Here is a 14892-nt window from a genome sequence, read left to right on the forward strand (position 1 = left end):
AAAAGTTCAAAAATACTAATTCACAGTGTACAGTTGGGTGTGTAATCTATTAATGGGACCAAATTTAAAAGCATAGAATAATCAGCTTCCAGGGGAGTCAGTTCATCTTTGTGATTTTGGCACTACTGTTCTCATTAAGACATTACTAAAACTCTATTTAGTTCCTCTGGGTCAGATGTTCCTCCTTCCCAATTATCCCAGTTCCCTGCCTCAGCTCTTGATGCCACCCTGCCTAGTCTTGTGAACAAATGAATTGTCTCAAAAGAAGACTCTAAACTAAGAGAAAAAAATCTTTTATATTCAGCATAGCACAGAACCTGCTCTGTTCTTTTCGCTTTCCCTCCTGTGCTACTCTTGGGTCTGTGCTAACCATGAAAAATAACAATAAAGTGCTTTGGGCAGGAAGTAAATAGAGTAGGCAACATCCTTCAATTTCTATGTATGTAAACATCACTTGAGATATTCACTGAGAATACAGATTCCTCAGATCTACTGCCAAAGTTGCTGACTTAGGGGGCTGAGCTGTGGTCCTGTGAAACTGAATTTTAACACCCATTCCAGATTTTCCTAGGTCCATTTGGCCAGAAGAATGATTCTTAGCCTTGGCTGCAGAATCAACTGTGGGGGGCGGAGGGGGGGGGGTGCGTGCTATAAGATTCTGATTTCCAGGACTCACTCAAGATTACTTCAATCAGGATTCCTCAGGATGGATCCAGGAACCTCCTGCTGATTCTAACATGCAGCCATTGAAAACTACTGGATTAGAGCACAGAAGCATGGATGTCGGAGCCCAAACAGCCTAGGACTACCAGGCACACAATTAAAGTTCAACAAAGTTGGGTTGATTGACTCATTGTAATGAGGGAGATTACACACCAAAGGAACAGTGGTGTCTCACTGAACAAAGGCAAAGACAGAGTTATTTTAGGTCATAGGCATAGGATTGAACTGAGTGTTTTGACCAGCTCAAAGCAAAGCAGAGCTTGTGTAAAGGGATCAACATCAGGTCTGCACTGCAAAGTGGGCCTAGTGTTCTGTTTCCTTGGAAACACTAACGTTAAGACAGATGTGCAGTGTTGTATCCAGAAATCCTTCATTTGATGCTCTGAACCCAGGTTGTCAATCATGACTGCTTTTCTTTGTCAAAGTGACTTAAATCCTCCAGGCAAGAGAGGGATATTTCTTTCTTATGGATGTGATTTCAAACAGCAAAGTTTCTGATAGTCTGTGATTTTGGAGAACAAAGTTTCTCAGCGTGTAAGAAAGCAGCAGTCACTCAAAGAAAGGGACACTTGACAGCTGTGGTGTGTTTGGGGGAGAAAAATCGGATCCTGGTAACTTTGCAGCAGGTTTTATCTGTGTCTGTTATTCCAGCCTGATGAATGACAGAGCAGATGTTTAGAGTCCAAGCTAAATTTTACCATTTCAGACAGAATATCTGCCCACACCGTGTTGCTTCCAGAAGGAAGATGGAACATCCAGAAGGAAGATGGAACAGGAAAAGAGGGTCCAAGCATGTCAGTATAGAGATGTCATTCATGCATTAATTCAACAAAGACTTATTGAGTCCCTACAATATGCTGCGACATGACAGGGTAATGGAAATTCAGTGATGAACAAAACTCAGTCTCTGCCCTCAAGAAACTTACAGACTGGTTGGAGAAAAACACAGATAAATAGGCAACTACAGCGGGGTAATAGAAGTGCTATAACTAGAATAGGATGCCAAGGACATCCTATTGAATGTCCTTGGCACCCTTAGAATAGGGTGCCAAGGACAATTAACCAAGTCTTGGTTATTCAGGAAACTGGAAAAACGTTACCCGAGGTTATGGAAGAGAGAGGGCTATGGACGGGAGAGGAAAAAGAGTGTTGCAGAGTGTTGCAAGCAGAGGAAAAAGGACTTTGTAAACAGAATCATCTGGGCTCTGATCCAGGCTCTACCACTGACTGGGTATCACTGTAACTCTGAGCTGCAATTTTCTCATCTGTAAAATGAGAATAACAAAAGAGAAACATTCAATGAGTGCCAGACAGAGTTCTAAATAATAGGATTACATCAATGAACAAAAGGAACAAGCTCCTTGACCCTTGCATGACATACACTAAGGTGGTGATTTACAAAAATAAATAACTGTAATTGAAATATGTTATTTAGTATGTTAGATAATAAATGCAGAGTGAAGAAAATTGAAAGTGCCAGTGGAGGACACCAGGGAGAAGGGGCGAGTTGAGGATAAAGGATGTGACGTCTGTCAAAACGCCTTGACGTAGCACAGGGGCATTCTGATGAGGTTAGGGCCCAGAAGCCGGCTTAGCCAAGATACAGGGGAAACCCGACACCTGCGTCAGCCGCTCTTTCGACCTCACTCAACATTTCCCTTTTCTTCTGAACTACTGCTCTTCCAAAGTCTTCTAAATTCAGGGAGCCTGACTATGTACCTTAGATGAACTTATTCTATAGCACAGCTCTGGGCTGTACCCCAGAGGGAACCCTCATTGGGGGTATTTCTAGGCAAGTCATCGGACAGCAGTTGACATTTCTTGCAAACACTGATAGCAGTGAGAGTTTAAGCTAGGAACTTCTTTTGCTCGTAAATTTCTAAATTTCCTTTAACTTATTCTTCCCCCTTTCTTTTATGCCCTGCTTCAAGCCAAAAGTTGATTAAGACAGTGGTTCTCAGCACTCTCCTTCAAGGTTCATGACACCCTATTTTTAAGTCCAGTGACAGTACTTCTACTCTCCCGACCCCCCTCCTGCATGCCTGGATGTATGTGGAAGGAATTTTGTTTCTCATAGTTACTAGGGTCGGGGGGAGCTCTGTGTATTTGGTGGACAGAGCTCAGGGTGCTGAATGGCTTACAATGCATGAGCCAGTTCAGGTCACTTAAAATGTATTCCATTCAAAATGCCAGTAACACCCCCACTGAGAAACACTGGGTTAGGAAAATAGAACTTTCCTTGCAAAATTTAGCTATTTCAAAAGTTGCATCATGATGCCCTCAAAGTCTACCTAACTGGCTTATTAAGGTATTTCTATTTTACTATAAAATACTTCAGAATATACAATGTGATATTGTGTATGCATTCAATTAGGTTATATTTTTTAGGACTAATCAGTTGTTCCAGTCATGAATTTATACCCCAGATATGGTAAGCATCTGATCAAGATAACTATGATGTAACATCACAGGTTTTGTTCCTTAGAATAATAAATGTTAGAAGTTTTTTAATTTATAAAATGTGGTACCTAATGATTAACAAAATGATGGTTGTAATGGGTTTTTGTTAGTGAAATTGATATTAATAGAGATATGTAGATCAGCTCTAAATGGTAGAAGCATTCTTACCCCTTTATGGTATAAAACAGGCATGTCAGTAATGATGCCCAAGGCTTTATTGCTAAATGGTCCTGTTTTGCAGCCGCTATTTTGAACCGCTCTTGATGTGCCTGAATAGCCAAGTTGTGGTAATGTGGCTCTACTTATTGGTGATTACTGATATCTACTGCAAATAGCCCAGTATTTGTGCATCACCAGTTTGTGTTAGGTCAATATGCAATATGATCCTAATCAGTCAGTCTCTTAAACAAGTCTAAGAGAGCATTTAACTAATTGAGTTGGGACAACTATCAATGATCACAACCCCTTCCCACCTCCTGGCCCTTCCCCCATCCCCATCCTCAAAACTAATATCTATCTGTACTGCTGATATGAATTAGAAATATTGTTTTGCAAAATGAGAAGTAGGAGTAGAGAGAGTTTAGGCAACATGATATGGTGGGAGCCAAGCCAACAGCCTAACTTTGAATCCTGTGTCACTCACTTGTGACCTTAAACAAGGCACTCAATCTTTCTAATCTCCAGTTTCCTCTCTTGTAAAACTGGGCTGTGTACCTACCTTGTAGGACACTGGGAGAATTAAATAAGTGACTACTTGTAAAGGGCTAAGCCGAAAGAGCTTGATTCATTACAGGCAATGAACAATATGATGATCTCATTCGTTCGCTCTTGCTTTACGCAGAAAGCATAACCCAGGGGACTGTCTCTTACTCATTTTTGTACTTCTGTCATTGAACAGATTGCCGATTGCCTGACCCAGGGTTTGTGTTCAGTAAATATCTGTTGAATACATGAATTTAACATTCCATTTTTTGGAAATTAGCCATATTTGCTAAGTTCTCTGACATCCTGGAATCTGTCCATATGCTATATTACTCCTCCTTTTGATAATTTTTAAAAATGGCAATGCCACTAGAATATGCTCTATTCATTAGTAGAAGAAATACTGTAAAAGATTTAAACCAATATCTCTTTTTTTCCAATAGAGCAATTGAAGACAATCCAGGCTTACCTAGGATGTAGAATTTCATGTTATGTGCCTCAAGTTGATTAATTTATGTAATAAATATACTTAAATATACTGTTTTCCTAAGAATCTTCATAACCTGATGATTAGAATATAAAATGGCAATTTGGCAATGTGTATCAGGAGCCTTAAAAATGTTCCTAGTAAGTAATCCCATTTCTAAAAATGTATCCTAATTAAATAATAATTTATATACATATGTGGAAAGATGATCATTGCATCATTATTTTTATAGAAGAAGGAAGTCATCTGAATATACAACAAGAGGGGAAAGGCTAAATGAACTATGGTAACCCAATTGTAATACTCTTTAAGTTTACGTTTGGAAGAAATTAATATATATGTTCACTAAAATGTGTATACAGAAAGTTCATATAAACCCCATTTGTGATAGCTCCAAACTGGAATCTACTGAAATACCTATTTACAGTGAAATGGATGTATAATATATAGTATCTACATATAATGGAATATTATTTATTAATGAGAAGGAGCAAACTATTGCCACATAAACAACATGGATGGATTCCAACAACATAAATTTGAATTCAAAAGCCAGACATAAAAGTATATATACTGCATTATATCACTTCTTAAATTTTCAAAAATAGGTAATACTAAAATTAATTATGCTATGGCTATGAAGTGAGATATTATACAGCTATTAAAACATTTAAAGACATTGGAAAATGCCCATAATTTAATAAAACACAATAATATTTAAAACTGTATATATAATATACGACCCCCATTCTGGAAAAAAAAAAACATGTAAGTTGCTATTAGAAGTACCAGTCAGGGTCTCAATAGGAAATACATGATACACTCAAATTAGGATAATTGGAGGAGGCTTTGTCTTAAAATGGTGGGCAGGGTATGGAGGACCACAAGGGGCAGTGCAGCAATACAGCTGTCACTACCTGAGACTGGATGGGACATGAGCAGGAGTGGTTCCCAATCCCGGGAGAGAGCTGCCCATAGAGGAGAGGGGCAGTGGCCTTTGGGTGAGGGATGCATCCCGACTTCAGTGAATTCAAGGGAGAAAGAAAGGGGACCATCTAACTCACTCTTCTCCCTCCTCCCAGCCTCCTGCTGGGGCTCCCCATTAACCAAGGCCACCCAGAAGCCAGGGCATCGCCAACGTGGTCCCTACAGTTCAGCCCACCAGACAGAGAGCAGGATGCACAAGGGTAGAGCGTGGATGTGGCACACATGCCACATATGGGGCTGATAATTCCTTTGGTTATCCAAGGGAGAGGAGGTGCTGCAGAGATGATCAATTTTTTTTCTTTATATACCTTTATATTATTTTACTGCTGCCATAATACATGCATTTTTAAAAATTCTGGGGAAAAATGTGTCAGCATGTGTGTGTGAAGGGATATGTGCCTGTGAGGGTATGGATGTAAATGAGTTTGTGTGTGTGTGAGAGAGAGAGAGTGTAGGTGTGTGTGTGTGTGTGTGTGTCAGGGGGTATGCATGTTGACAAGTATATGTGTGCGTGTGCTGCAGGAGGGTGGTGTGTATGCATGTGTGAAGGCATATGTGAGGGTGTACGCGTGAATCTGAGACTGTATGTTGTGTAAGGGTGTCTGTGTGGGGGAGATGTATATGAAGAAGTGTGTCTGTGTGAGGCGGCAGGAGTGCGGTGTGTGTATGTGAGAGTGTATGAATGCATGTGAGAAGGTACAGGTGGATGAGAGTCTGTCCCTGTAAGGGGCAGGAGTGTCTGTAACAGGTGTGTGGGAGGCTATGCTTGTGTCTATATGAGTGAGCGTGCTTGGGGGGTATGAGGACACAGAGATGGGGTGTGAGGAGATGTGTGAGTGAGTGAGGAGGAGGTGGGTGAGTGAGGTGGTACATCTGAAGAGATTTGTATGCATTTGTGTGTATGCGTGTGTGTGTGTGCACATAGGTGTGTTTATATACGTCTGTATACACAGAAGTAGAAACCTTTCCTTCCAGGAAAAAAGAAAAACTGGAAGAAAATATTTTCATAATAGTAATCTCTAGTGGTGGAATAAGAGGCAAATTTTATTTTCGTGACTTCTTTTTTATTTCGTAGTCAGAAAGACAATGAACATTTCAGTCTGTTTTCTTCATTCCAAGGATACGTAACAAATATTGTACCTTTCTGGAAACATGTAAAAATGATAAAAATCTTGACTGCTGAAAGGTTTCTTAATAGGAACGTGTTTGAAAATTGGAATTCTCTTTTTTAACATATAACCAAATAGATCTCTAAGTCTCTGGCTAATTTAATAGAAGGAAATCCTGCCTTTAAATCTGAGAACCATATACATGTCTAATTTTTCATGTAACTAATGTAAGGCCCATTCATGTCATGCTGTTACAGGAAGCTAAAGTGCTTTAGGGTTTCCAAAGCCTCAAAACATAAACATTAACAGGAATTATCAATGATGGAGGGGCTTAGGTAAATATTATTATTTTTTTTTTTTGAATTTTAACATTCGTCTTATATCATGCAATGCCAGATTTAAATGCAAATATAAGAACGCTTCACTCATACGTGGAATAACCAAAATTATACAATTTGTATTTCTTTCTTTTTTTTTTTCACACACACACACTGTATTTTATTTTTCCAAGAGATAAATAGACTGACACCAAGCATTGTAAATGGATGACCACAACAAAAGCAACAATGATTGCAATTACCAAACACGAAACACACTCATACTATGTCATAATATAGACATTCAGTCCAGTAATCCTCCACTGTAACAGTTCCTTTACTTTGCAGTGAAAATTGATTTGTATATTCTTTGCCTCTGAGTCCTTGTGGGATTTTTTTTTTTAATTCAAACAGAAAGTCACAAAAATTATAATCATCCTCATCAGTTCACTCAGTCCCGTGTAATTAATTTTTTTTATCTTGATCTTTTGTTAGCACTTTTATGAGTTCATCAGTTTTTCATTAGAGTTCTGAAAATGCTTATTCATTCAGTTCAGCAGTACAATCAGTTACCAGAAACCTGTACTTGTCAGAGTCTTTTCCATGAATTCCTTGAAGATGAAACCCTTTTATAGGAACATATTTGCAAAAGCATCAGAGTACACCCAGAACTGTCTGTAAATGACAAAAGACTTAAAAATGACCGTGGTTAAAGATTTGATGAAAGTTCATAATAATGCAATTGACAAGGAAATTTAGTTATTTCTGAGATATACATTTTAAAGTAATAACTAGAATTATGACTTATAACATTATACCAGAACATATAAGATTTTTAGAAATTTCATGTAATGTCTGAAACATTTATATTAACATATTTCCATACAAATAACCCAATGAAACTTTAGTATTAGTTGTTTTGTTTGTTTGTTTTTTTATACTGCAGGTTCTTATTAGTCATCACTTTTATACACATCAGTGTATACAGGTCAATCCCAATCGCCCAATTCAGCACACCACCATCCCCACCCCACCACAGTTTTCCCCCCTTGGTGTCCATATGTCAGTTCTCTACATCTGTGTCTCAACTTGTGCCCTGCAAACCGGCTCATCTGTACCATTTTTCTAGGTTCCACGTACATGCGTTAATATGCGATATTTGTTTTTCTCTTTCTGACTTACTTCACTCTGTATGACAGTCTCTAGATCCATCCACGTCTCAACAAATGACTCAATTTCGTTCCTTTTTATGGCTGAGTAATATTCCATTGTATATATGTACCACATCTTCTTTATCCATTCGTCTGTTGATGGGCATTTAGGTTGCTTCCATGACCTGGCTATTGTAAATAGTGCTGCAGTGAACATTGGGGTACATGTGTCTTTTAGAATTATGGTTTTCTCTGGGTATACGCCGAGTAGTGGGATTGCTGGGTCATATGGTAAATCTATTTTTAGTTTTTTAAGGAACCTCCATACTGTTCTCCATAGTGGCTGTATCAATTTACATTCCCACCAACAGTGCAAGAGGGTTCCCTTTTCTCCACACCCTCTCCAGCATTTGTTGTTTGTAGATTTTCTGATGATGCCCATTCTGACTGGTGTGAGGTGATACCTCATTGTAGTTTTGATTTGCATTTCTCTAATAATTAGTGATGTTGAGCAACTTTTCATGTGCTTCTTGGCCATCTGTATGTCTTCTTTGGAGAAATGTCTATTTAGGTCTTCTGCCCATTTTTGGATTGGGTTGTTTGTTTCTTTAATATTGAGCTGAATGAGCTGTTTATATATTTTGGAGATTAATCCTTTGTCTGTTGATTCACTTGCAAATATTTTCTCCCATTCTGAGGGTCGTCTTTTTGTCTTGTTAATGGTTTCCTTTGCTGTGCAAAAGCTTTGAAGTTTCGTTAGGTCCCATTTGTTTATTTTTGTTTTTATTTCCATTACTCTAGGAGGTGGATCAAAAAAGATCTTGCTGTGATTGATGTCAAAGAGTGTTCTTCCTATGTTTTCCTCTAAGAGTTTTATAGTGTCCAGTCTTACATTTAGGTCTCGAATCCATTTTGAGTTTATTTTTGTGTATGGTGTTAGGGAGTGTTCTAATTTCATTCTTTTACATGTAGCTGTCCAGTTTTCCCAGCACCACTTATTGAAGAGACTGTCTTTTCTCCATTGTATATCTTTGCCTCATTTGTCATAGATTAGTTGACCATAGGTGCATGGGTTTATCTCTGGGCTTTCTATCTTGTTCCATTGATCTGTGTTTCTGTTTTTGTGCCAGTACCATATTGTCTTGATTACTGTAGCTTTGTAGTATAGTCTGAAGCCAGGGAGTCTGATTCCTCCAGCTCCGTTTTTTTCCCTCAAGACTGATTTGGCTATTCGGGGTCTTTTGTGTCTCCATACAAATTTTAAGATGATTTGTTCTAGTTCTGTAAAAAATGCCATTAGTAATTTGATAGGGATTGCATTGAATCAGTAGATTGCTTTGGGCAGTATAGTCATTTTCACAATATTGATTCTTCCAATCCAAGAACATGGTATATCTCTCCATCTGTTGGTATCATCTTTAATTTCTTTCATCAGTGTCATAGTTTTCTGCATACAGGTCTTTTGTCTCCCTAGGTAGGTTTATTCCTAGGTATTTTATTCTTTTTGTTGCAGTGGTAAACGGGAGTGTTTCCATAATTTCTCTTTCAGATTTTTCATCATTAGTGTATAGGAATGCAAGAGATTTCTGTGCATTAATTTTGTATCCTGCAACTTTACCAAATTCATTGATTAGCTCTAGAAGTTTTCTGGTGGCATTCTTAGGATTCTCTATGTATAGTGTCATGTCATCTGCAAACAGTGACAGTTTTACTTCTTCTTTTCCAATTTGTATTCCTTTTATTTCTTTTTCTTCTCTTATTGCCATGGTTAGGACTTCCAAAACTATGTTGAATAATAGTGGTGAGAGTGGACATCCTTGTCTCGTTCCTGATCTTAGAGGAAATGCTTTCAGTTCTTAACCATTGAGAATGATGTTTGCTGTGGGTTTGTCGTATATGGCCTTTATTATGTTGAGGTAGGTTCCCTCTATGCCCACTTTCTGGAGAGTTTATATCATAAATGGGTGTTGAATTTTGTCAAAAGCTTTTTCTGCATCTATTGAGATGATCATATGGTTTTTATTCTTCAATTTGTTAATATGGTATATCACATTGATTGATTTGCGTATATTGAAGAATCCTTGCATCCCTGGGATAAATCCCACTTGGTCATGGTGTATGATCCTTTTAATGTGTTGTTGGATTCTGTTTCCTAGTATTTTGTTGAGGATTTTTGCATCTATATTCATCAGTGATATTGGTCTGTAATTTTCTTTTTTTGTAGTATCTTTGTCTGGTTTTGGTATCAGGGTGATGGTGGCCTCATAAAATGAGTTTGGGAGTGTTCCTTCCTCTGCAATTTTTTGGAAGAGTTTGAGAAGGATGGGTGTTAGCTCTTCTCTAAATGTTTGATAGAATTCACCTGTGAAGCCATCTGGTCCTGGACTTTTGTTTGTTGGAAGATTTTTAATCACAGTTTCAATTTCATTACTTGTGATTGGTCTGTTCATATTTTCTGTTTCTTCCTGGTTCAGTCTTGGAAGGTTATACCTTTCTAAGAATTTGTCCATTTCTTCCAGGTTGTCCATTTTATTGGCATAGAGTTGCCTGTAGTAGTCTCTTAGGATGCTTTGTATTTCTGCGGTGTCTGTTGTAACTTCTCCATTTTCATTTCTAATTTTATTGATTTCAGTCCTCTCCCTCTTTTTCTTGATGAGTCTGGCTAATGGCTTATCAATTTTGTTTATCTTCTCAAAGAACCAGCTTTTAGTTTTATTGATCTTTTCTATTGTTTTCTTTGTTTCTATTTCATTTATTTCCCCTCTGATCTTTATGATTTCTTTCCTCCTGCTAACTTTGGGTTTTGTTCTTCTTTCTCTAGTTCCTTCAGGTGTAAGGTTAGATTGTTTACTTGAGATTTTTCTTGTTTCTTTAGGTAGGCTTGCATAGCTATAAACTTCCCTCTTAGAACTGCTTTTGCTGCATCCCATAGGTTTTGGATCATCGTATTTTCATTGTCATTTGTCTCTAGGTATTTTTTTATTTCCTCTTTGATTTCTTCAGTGATCTCTTGGTTATTTAGTAATGTATTGTTTACCCTCCATGTGTTTGTGTTTGTAACGTTTTTTTCCCTGTAATTCATTTCTAATCTCATAGCATTGTGGTCAGAAAAGATGCTTGATATGATTTCAATTTTCTTAAATTTACTGAGGCTTGATTTGTGACCCAAGATGTGATCTATCCTGGAGAATGTTCCATGTGCACTTGAGAAGAAAGTGTAATCTGCTCTTTTTGGGTGGAATGTCCTATAAATATCAATTAAATCTATCTGGTCTATTGTGTCATTTAAAGCTTCTGTTTCCTTATTTATTTGCATTTTGGATGATCTGTCCATTGGTGTAAGTGTGGTGTTAAAGTCCCTCACTATTATTGTGTTACTGTCGATTTCCTCTTTTATAGCTGTTAACATTTGCCTCATGTATTGAGGTGCTCCTATGTTGGGTACAGATATATTTATAATTGTTACATCTTCTTCTTGGATTGATCCCTTGATGATTATGTAGTGTCCTTCCTTGTCTCTTGTAACATTCTTTATTTTAAAGTCTATTTTATATGATATGAGTATAGCTTCTCCAGCTTTCTTTTGATTTCCATTTGCATGGAATATCTTTTTCCATCCTCTCACTTTCAGTCTATATGTGTCCCTAGGTCTGAAGTGAGTCTCTTGTATATAGCATATATATGGGTCTTGTTTTTGTATCCATTCAACAAGCCTGTGTCTTTTGTTTAGAGCATTTAATCCATTCACGTTTAAGGTAATTGTCGATATGTATGTTCCTATGACCATTTTCCTAATTGTTTTGGGTTTGTTTTTGTAGGTCCTTTTCTTCTCTTGTGTTTCTCACTTAGAGAAGTTCCTTTAGCATTTGCTGTAAAGCTGGTTTGGTGATGCTGAATTCTCTTAGCTTTTGCTTGTCTGTAAAGCTTTTGATTTCTCCATCAAATCTCAATGAGATCCTTGCCGGGTAGAGTAATCTTGGTTGTAGGTTCTTCCCTTTCATCACTTTAGGTATATCATGCCACTCCCTTCTGGCTTGTAGAGTTTCTGCTGAGAAATCAGCTGTTAACCTCATGGGAGTTCCCTTGTATGTTATTTGTCATTTTTTCCTTGCTGCTTTCAATAATTTTTCTTTGTCTTTAATTTTTGCCAATTTGATTACTGTGTGTCTCGGCGTGTTTCTCCTTGGGTTTCTCCTGTATGGGACTCGCTGTGCTTCCTGGACTTGGGTGGCTATTTCCTTTCCCATGTTAGGGAAGTTGTCAACTATAATCTCTTCAAATATTTTCTCTGGTCCTTTCTCTCTCTCTTCTCCTTCTGGGACCCCTATAATGCAAATGTTGTTGCGTTTAATGTTGTCCTAGCAGTCTCTTAGGTTGTCTTCGTTTCTTTTCATTCTTTTTTCTTTAGTCTGTTCCGCAGCAGTGAATTCCACCATTCTGTCTTCCAGGTCACTTACCCGTTCTTCTGCCTCAGTTATTTTGCTGTTGATTCCTTCTAGTGTAGTTTTCATTTCAGTTATTGTATTGTTCATTTCTGTTTGTTTGTTCTTTAATTCTTCTAGGTCTTTGTTAAACATTTCTTGCATCTTCTCGATCTTTGCCTCCATTCTTATTCCGAAGTCCTGGATCATCTTCACTATCATTATTCTGAATTCTTTTTCTGGAAGGTTGCCTATCTCCACTTCATTTAGTTTTTTTTTCTGGGGTTTTATCTTGTTCCTTCATCTGGTATATAGCCCTCTGCCTTTTCATCTTGTCTATCTTTCTGTGAATGTGGTTTTTGTTCCACAGGCTGCAGGATTATAGTTTTTCTTGCTTCTGCTGTCTGCCTCCTGGTAGTTGAGGCTATCTAAGAGGCTTGATGGGAGGCTCTGGTGGTGGGTAGAGCTGGCTGTTGCTGTGGTGGTCAGAGCTCAGTAAAACTTTAATCCACTTGACTGTTGATGGGTGGGGCTGGGTTCCCTCCCTGTTGGTTGTTTTTCCTGAGGCAACCCAACACTGGAGCCTACCTGGGCTCTTTGGTGGGGCTAATGACAGACTCTGGGAGGGCTCACGCCAAGGAGTACTTCCCAGAACTTCTGCTGCCAGTGTTCTTGTCCACATGGTGAAACAGAGCCACCCCCTGCCTCTGCAGGAGACCTTCCAACACTAGCAGGTAGGTCTGGTTCAGTCTCCCCCGGGGTCCCTGCTCCTTCCCCTGGGTCCCGATGCGCACATTATTTTGTGTGCGCCCTCCAAGAGTGGGGTCTCTGTTTCCCCCAGTCCTGTCGAAGTCCTGCAATCAATTCCCACTAGGCTTCAAAGTCTGATTCTCTATGAATTCCTCCTCCTGTTACCAGACCCCCAGGTTGGGAAGCCTGACGTGGGGCTCAGAACCTTCACTCCAGTGGGTGGACTTCTGTGGTATAAGTGTTCTCCAGTCTGTGAGTCACCCACCCAGCAGTTATGGGATTTGATTTTACTCTGATTGTGCCCCTCCTACCGTCTCATTGTGGCTTCTCCTTTGTCTTTGGATGTGGGGTATCTTTTTTTGGTGAATTGCAGTGTCTTCCTGTCGATGATTGTCCAGCAGCTAGTTGTGATTCTGGTGTTCCCGCAAGAGGGAGTGGGAGCACATCCTTCTACTCCACCATCTTGGTTCCTCCCACGTAATTATTATTTTTTTCTTTTAGTTTTTGGTTTTTTACAGGTGGTTTTTTAAAACAATAATGCTCCTATATGTATATGCTTATGTAATAAGGTTTCTGTCAAACTGATTTAGTAGCAGGTTGTTTTCCTACGTCGGTGCAAAAGGCCCTGAGTTCTTTCAGTGATGCTCCATGGTCTCTGCGCTGCCCCATTTTGCTAATAATAACATACGAGGTTTTCCCGATTCTAGGCTAAATCTTATTAATAGTTTGTGGGAGTAAATGGCTGAAGCGTTCTTCTATTTTTAATTTATTTCAACCTTAGATGTTCTCTTAAAGTGATTTGCTATCATCAACATCAGGCGTCTGCAGCCCAATTTATTTTGTATTGTTAACTGTGGGCTCCATGGTATGCACATAATGTGAATCAGTTGCTTGGAGTCCTGGGTAACTAGTTTACTCTTATGTAGATAACAATAAAAAAAACGGGGGATTCTGTATACCATACCTTTCCTTTACACTTAAAAAGCAACCCCAGCTATTAAACTACACACAGGGCAAACTCTATTACAAATGCTCTTAAGTTTGGCTGCAGAACATATATCACTGAACCATGAGTGAGGATTCAAACCCACAGATGCTTTTTATTGTCTGATTAGTGCTTCTTCACTTGTCTCAATAACACGTCTATCAAAGAGATTCACTTCAAACAACATTACTTGGAAACTGCTAGTAAAATGTTGACAGAAACGGTCTTCAAACCAACTATGACCCCTTTTCTAGGGCAAAAGAAAGAGCAACGGGGCTGAACTCTGCCACATCAGACCACTGCTGAGGTTCAGTGAACACTTTATTTTCCCACTTGAATTTGAGCTCTTCTGCAAGGTCACTCCTGCCGATCTTGCGGAGATGGCGAGCCAGAAGGCGAAGTTTGTCCGTGGAATTTGGGAGCGATCTTTTCCAAAAGCAAAGAAGTTCGTGGGTCTGTTCTCTGAGATCATCAGTGTTCTTCAGTTTGATGAGCTGAATGGTGCTGCGGCGAAGGGGGAGGGATGAGGAGAGACACAGGGCGTTTTCTTCTGAGAGCTCGTCTGCCAGCCAGTAGAGCAAGTTGTCCCACAGGGCTTCTGCGAGGCACACGTGGGACACTCAGTGTTAGGACCCTTTCATGGAGGGTGTGCTCATCTAACCCTCCAACTGTTCACAGGAAACTTAATCTCTGGTTTGGCCTCTGAGAAGCAGAAAGATTTGGGACCACCCAGATGGACAGTTGATAGCCTTTGAACCCCTGCCCTTTCTGGGGTCTTCTTCTGAGGGAACCACCTATTG

At 39.1% G+C, this 14892-nt stretch overlaps 1 protein-coding gene across 3 annotated transcripts in view; it reads right to left on the reverse strand.

Annotated features, from left to right (window-relative positions):
- Positions 1-6923: 6923 nt before the first annotated feature.
- The window catches only part of DTHD1 (death domain containing 1), a 109273-nt gene continuing 101304 nt past the window's right edge, over positions 6924-14892 (reverse strand). For 2 of the 3 annotated variants that reach the window (XM_082464551.1, XM_082464550.1), the window contains one exon: positions 12619-14690. In XM_082464551.1, the coding sequence (XP_082320677.1) occupies positions 14329-14690 (362 nt within the window). In that variant the 3' untranslated portion in view covers positions 12619-14328. Of the gene's footprint in view, positions 7461-12618; positions 14691-14892 lie in introns of those variants that run through there. The other variant, XM_082464552.1, reaches the window with a different exon arrangement.

The sequence above is a fragment of the Balaenoptera physalus genome, assembly GCF_965194825.1.
Source record: "Balaenoptera physalus genome assembly, chromosome: 5".
In the NCBI taxonomy this organism is placed as follows: Eukaryota; Metazoa; Chordata; class Mammalia; order Artiodactyla; family Balaenopteridae; genus Balaenoptera; species Balaenoptera physalus.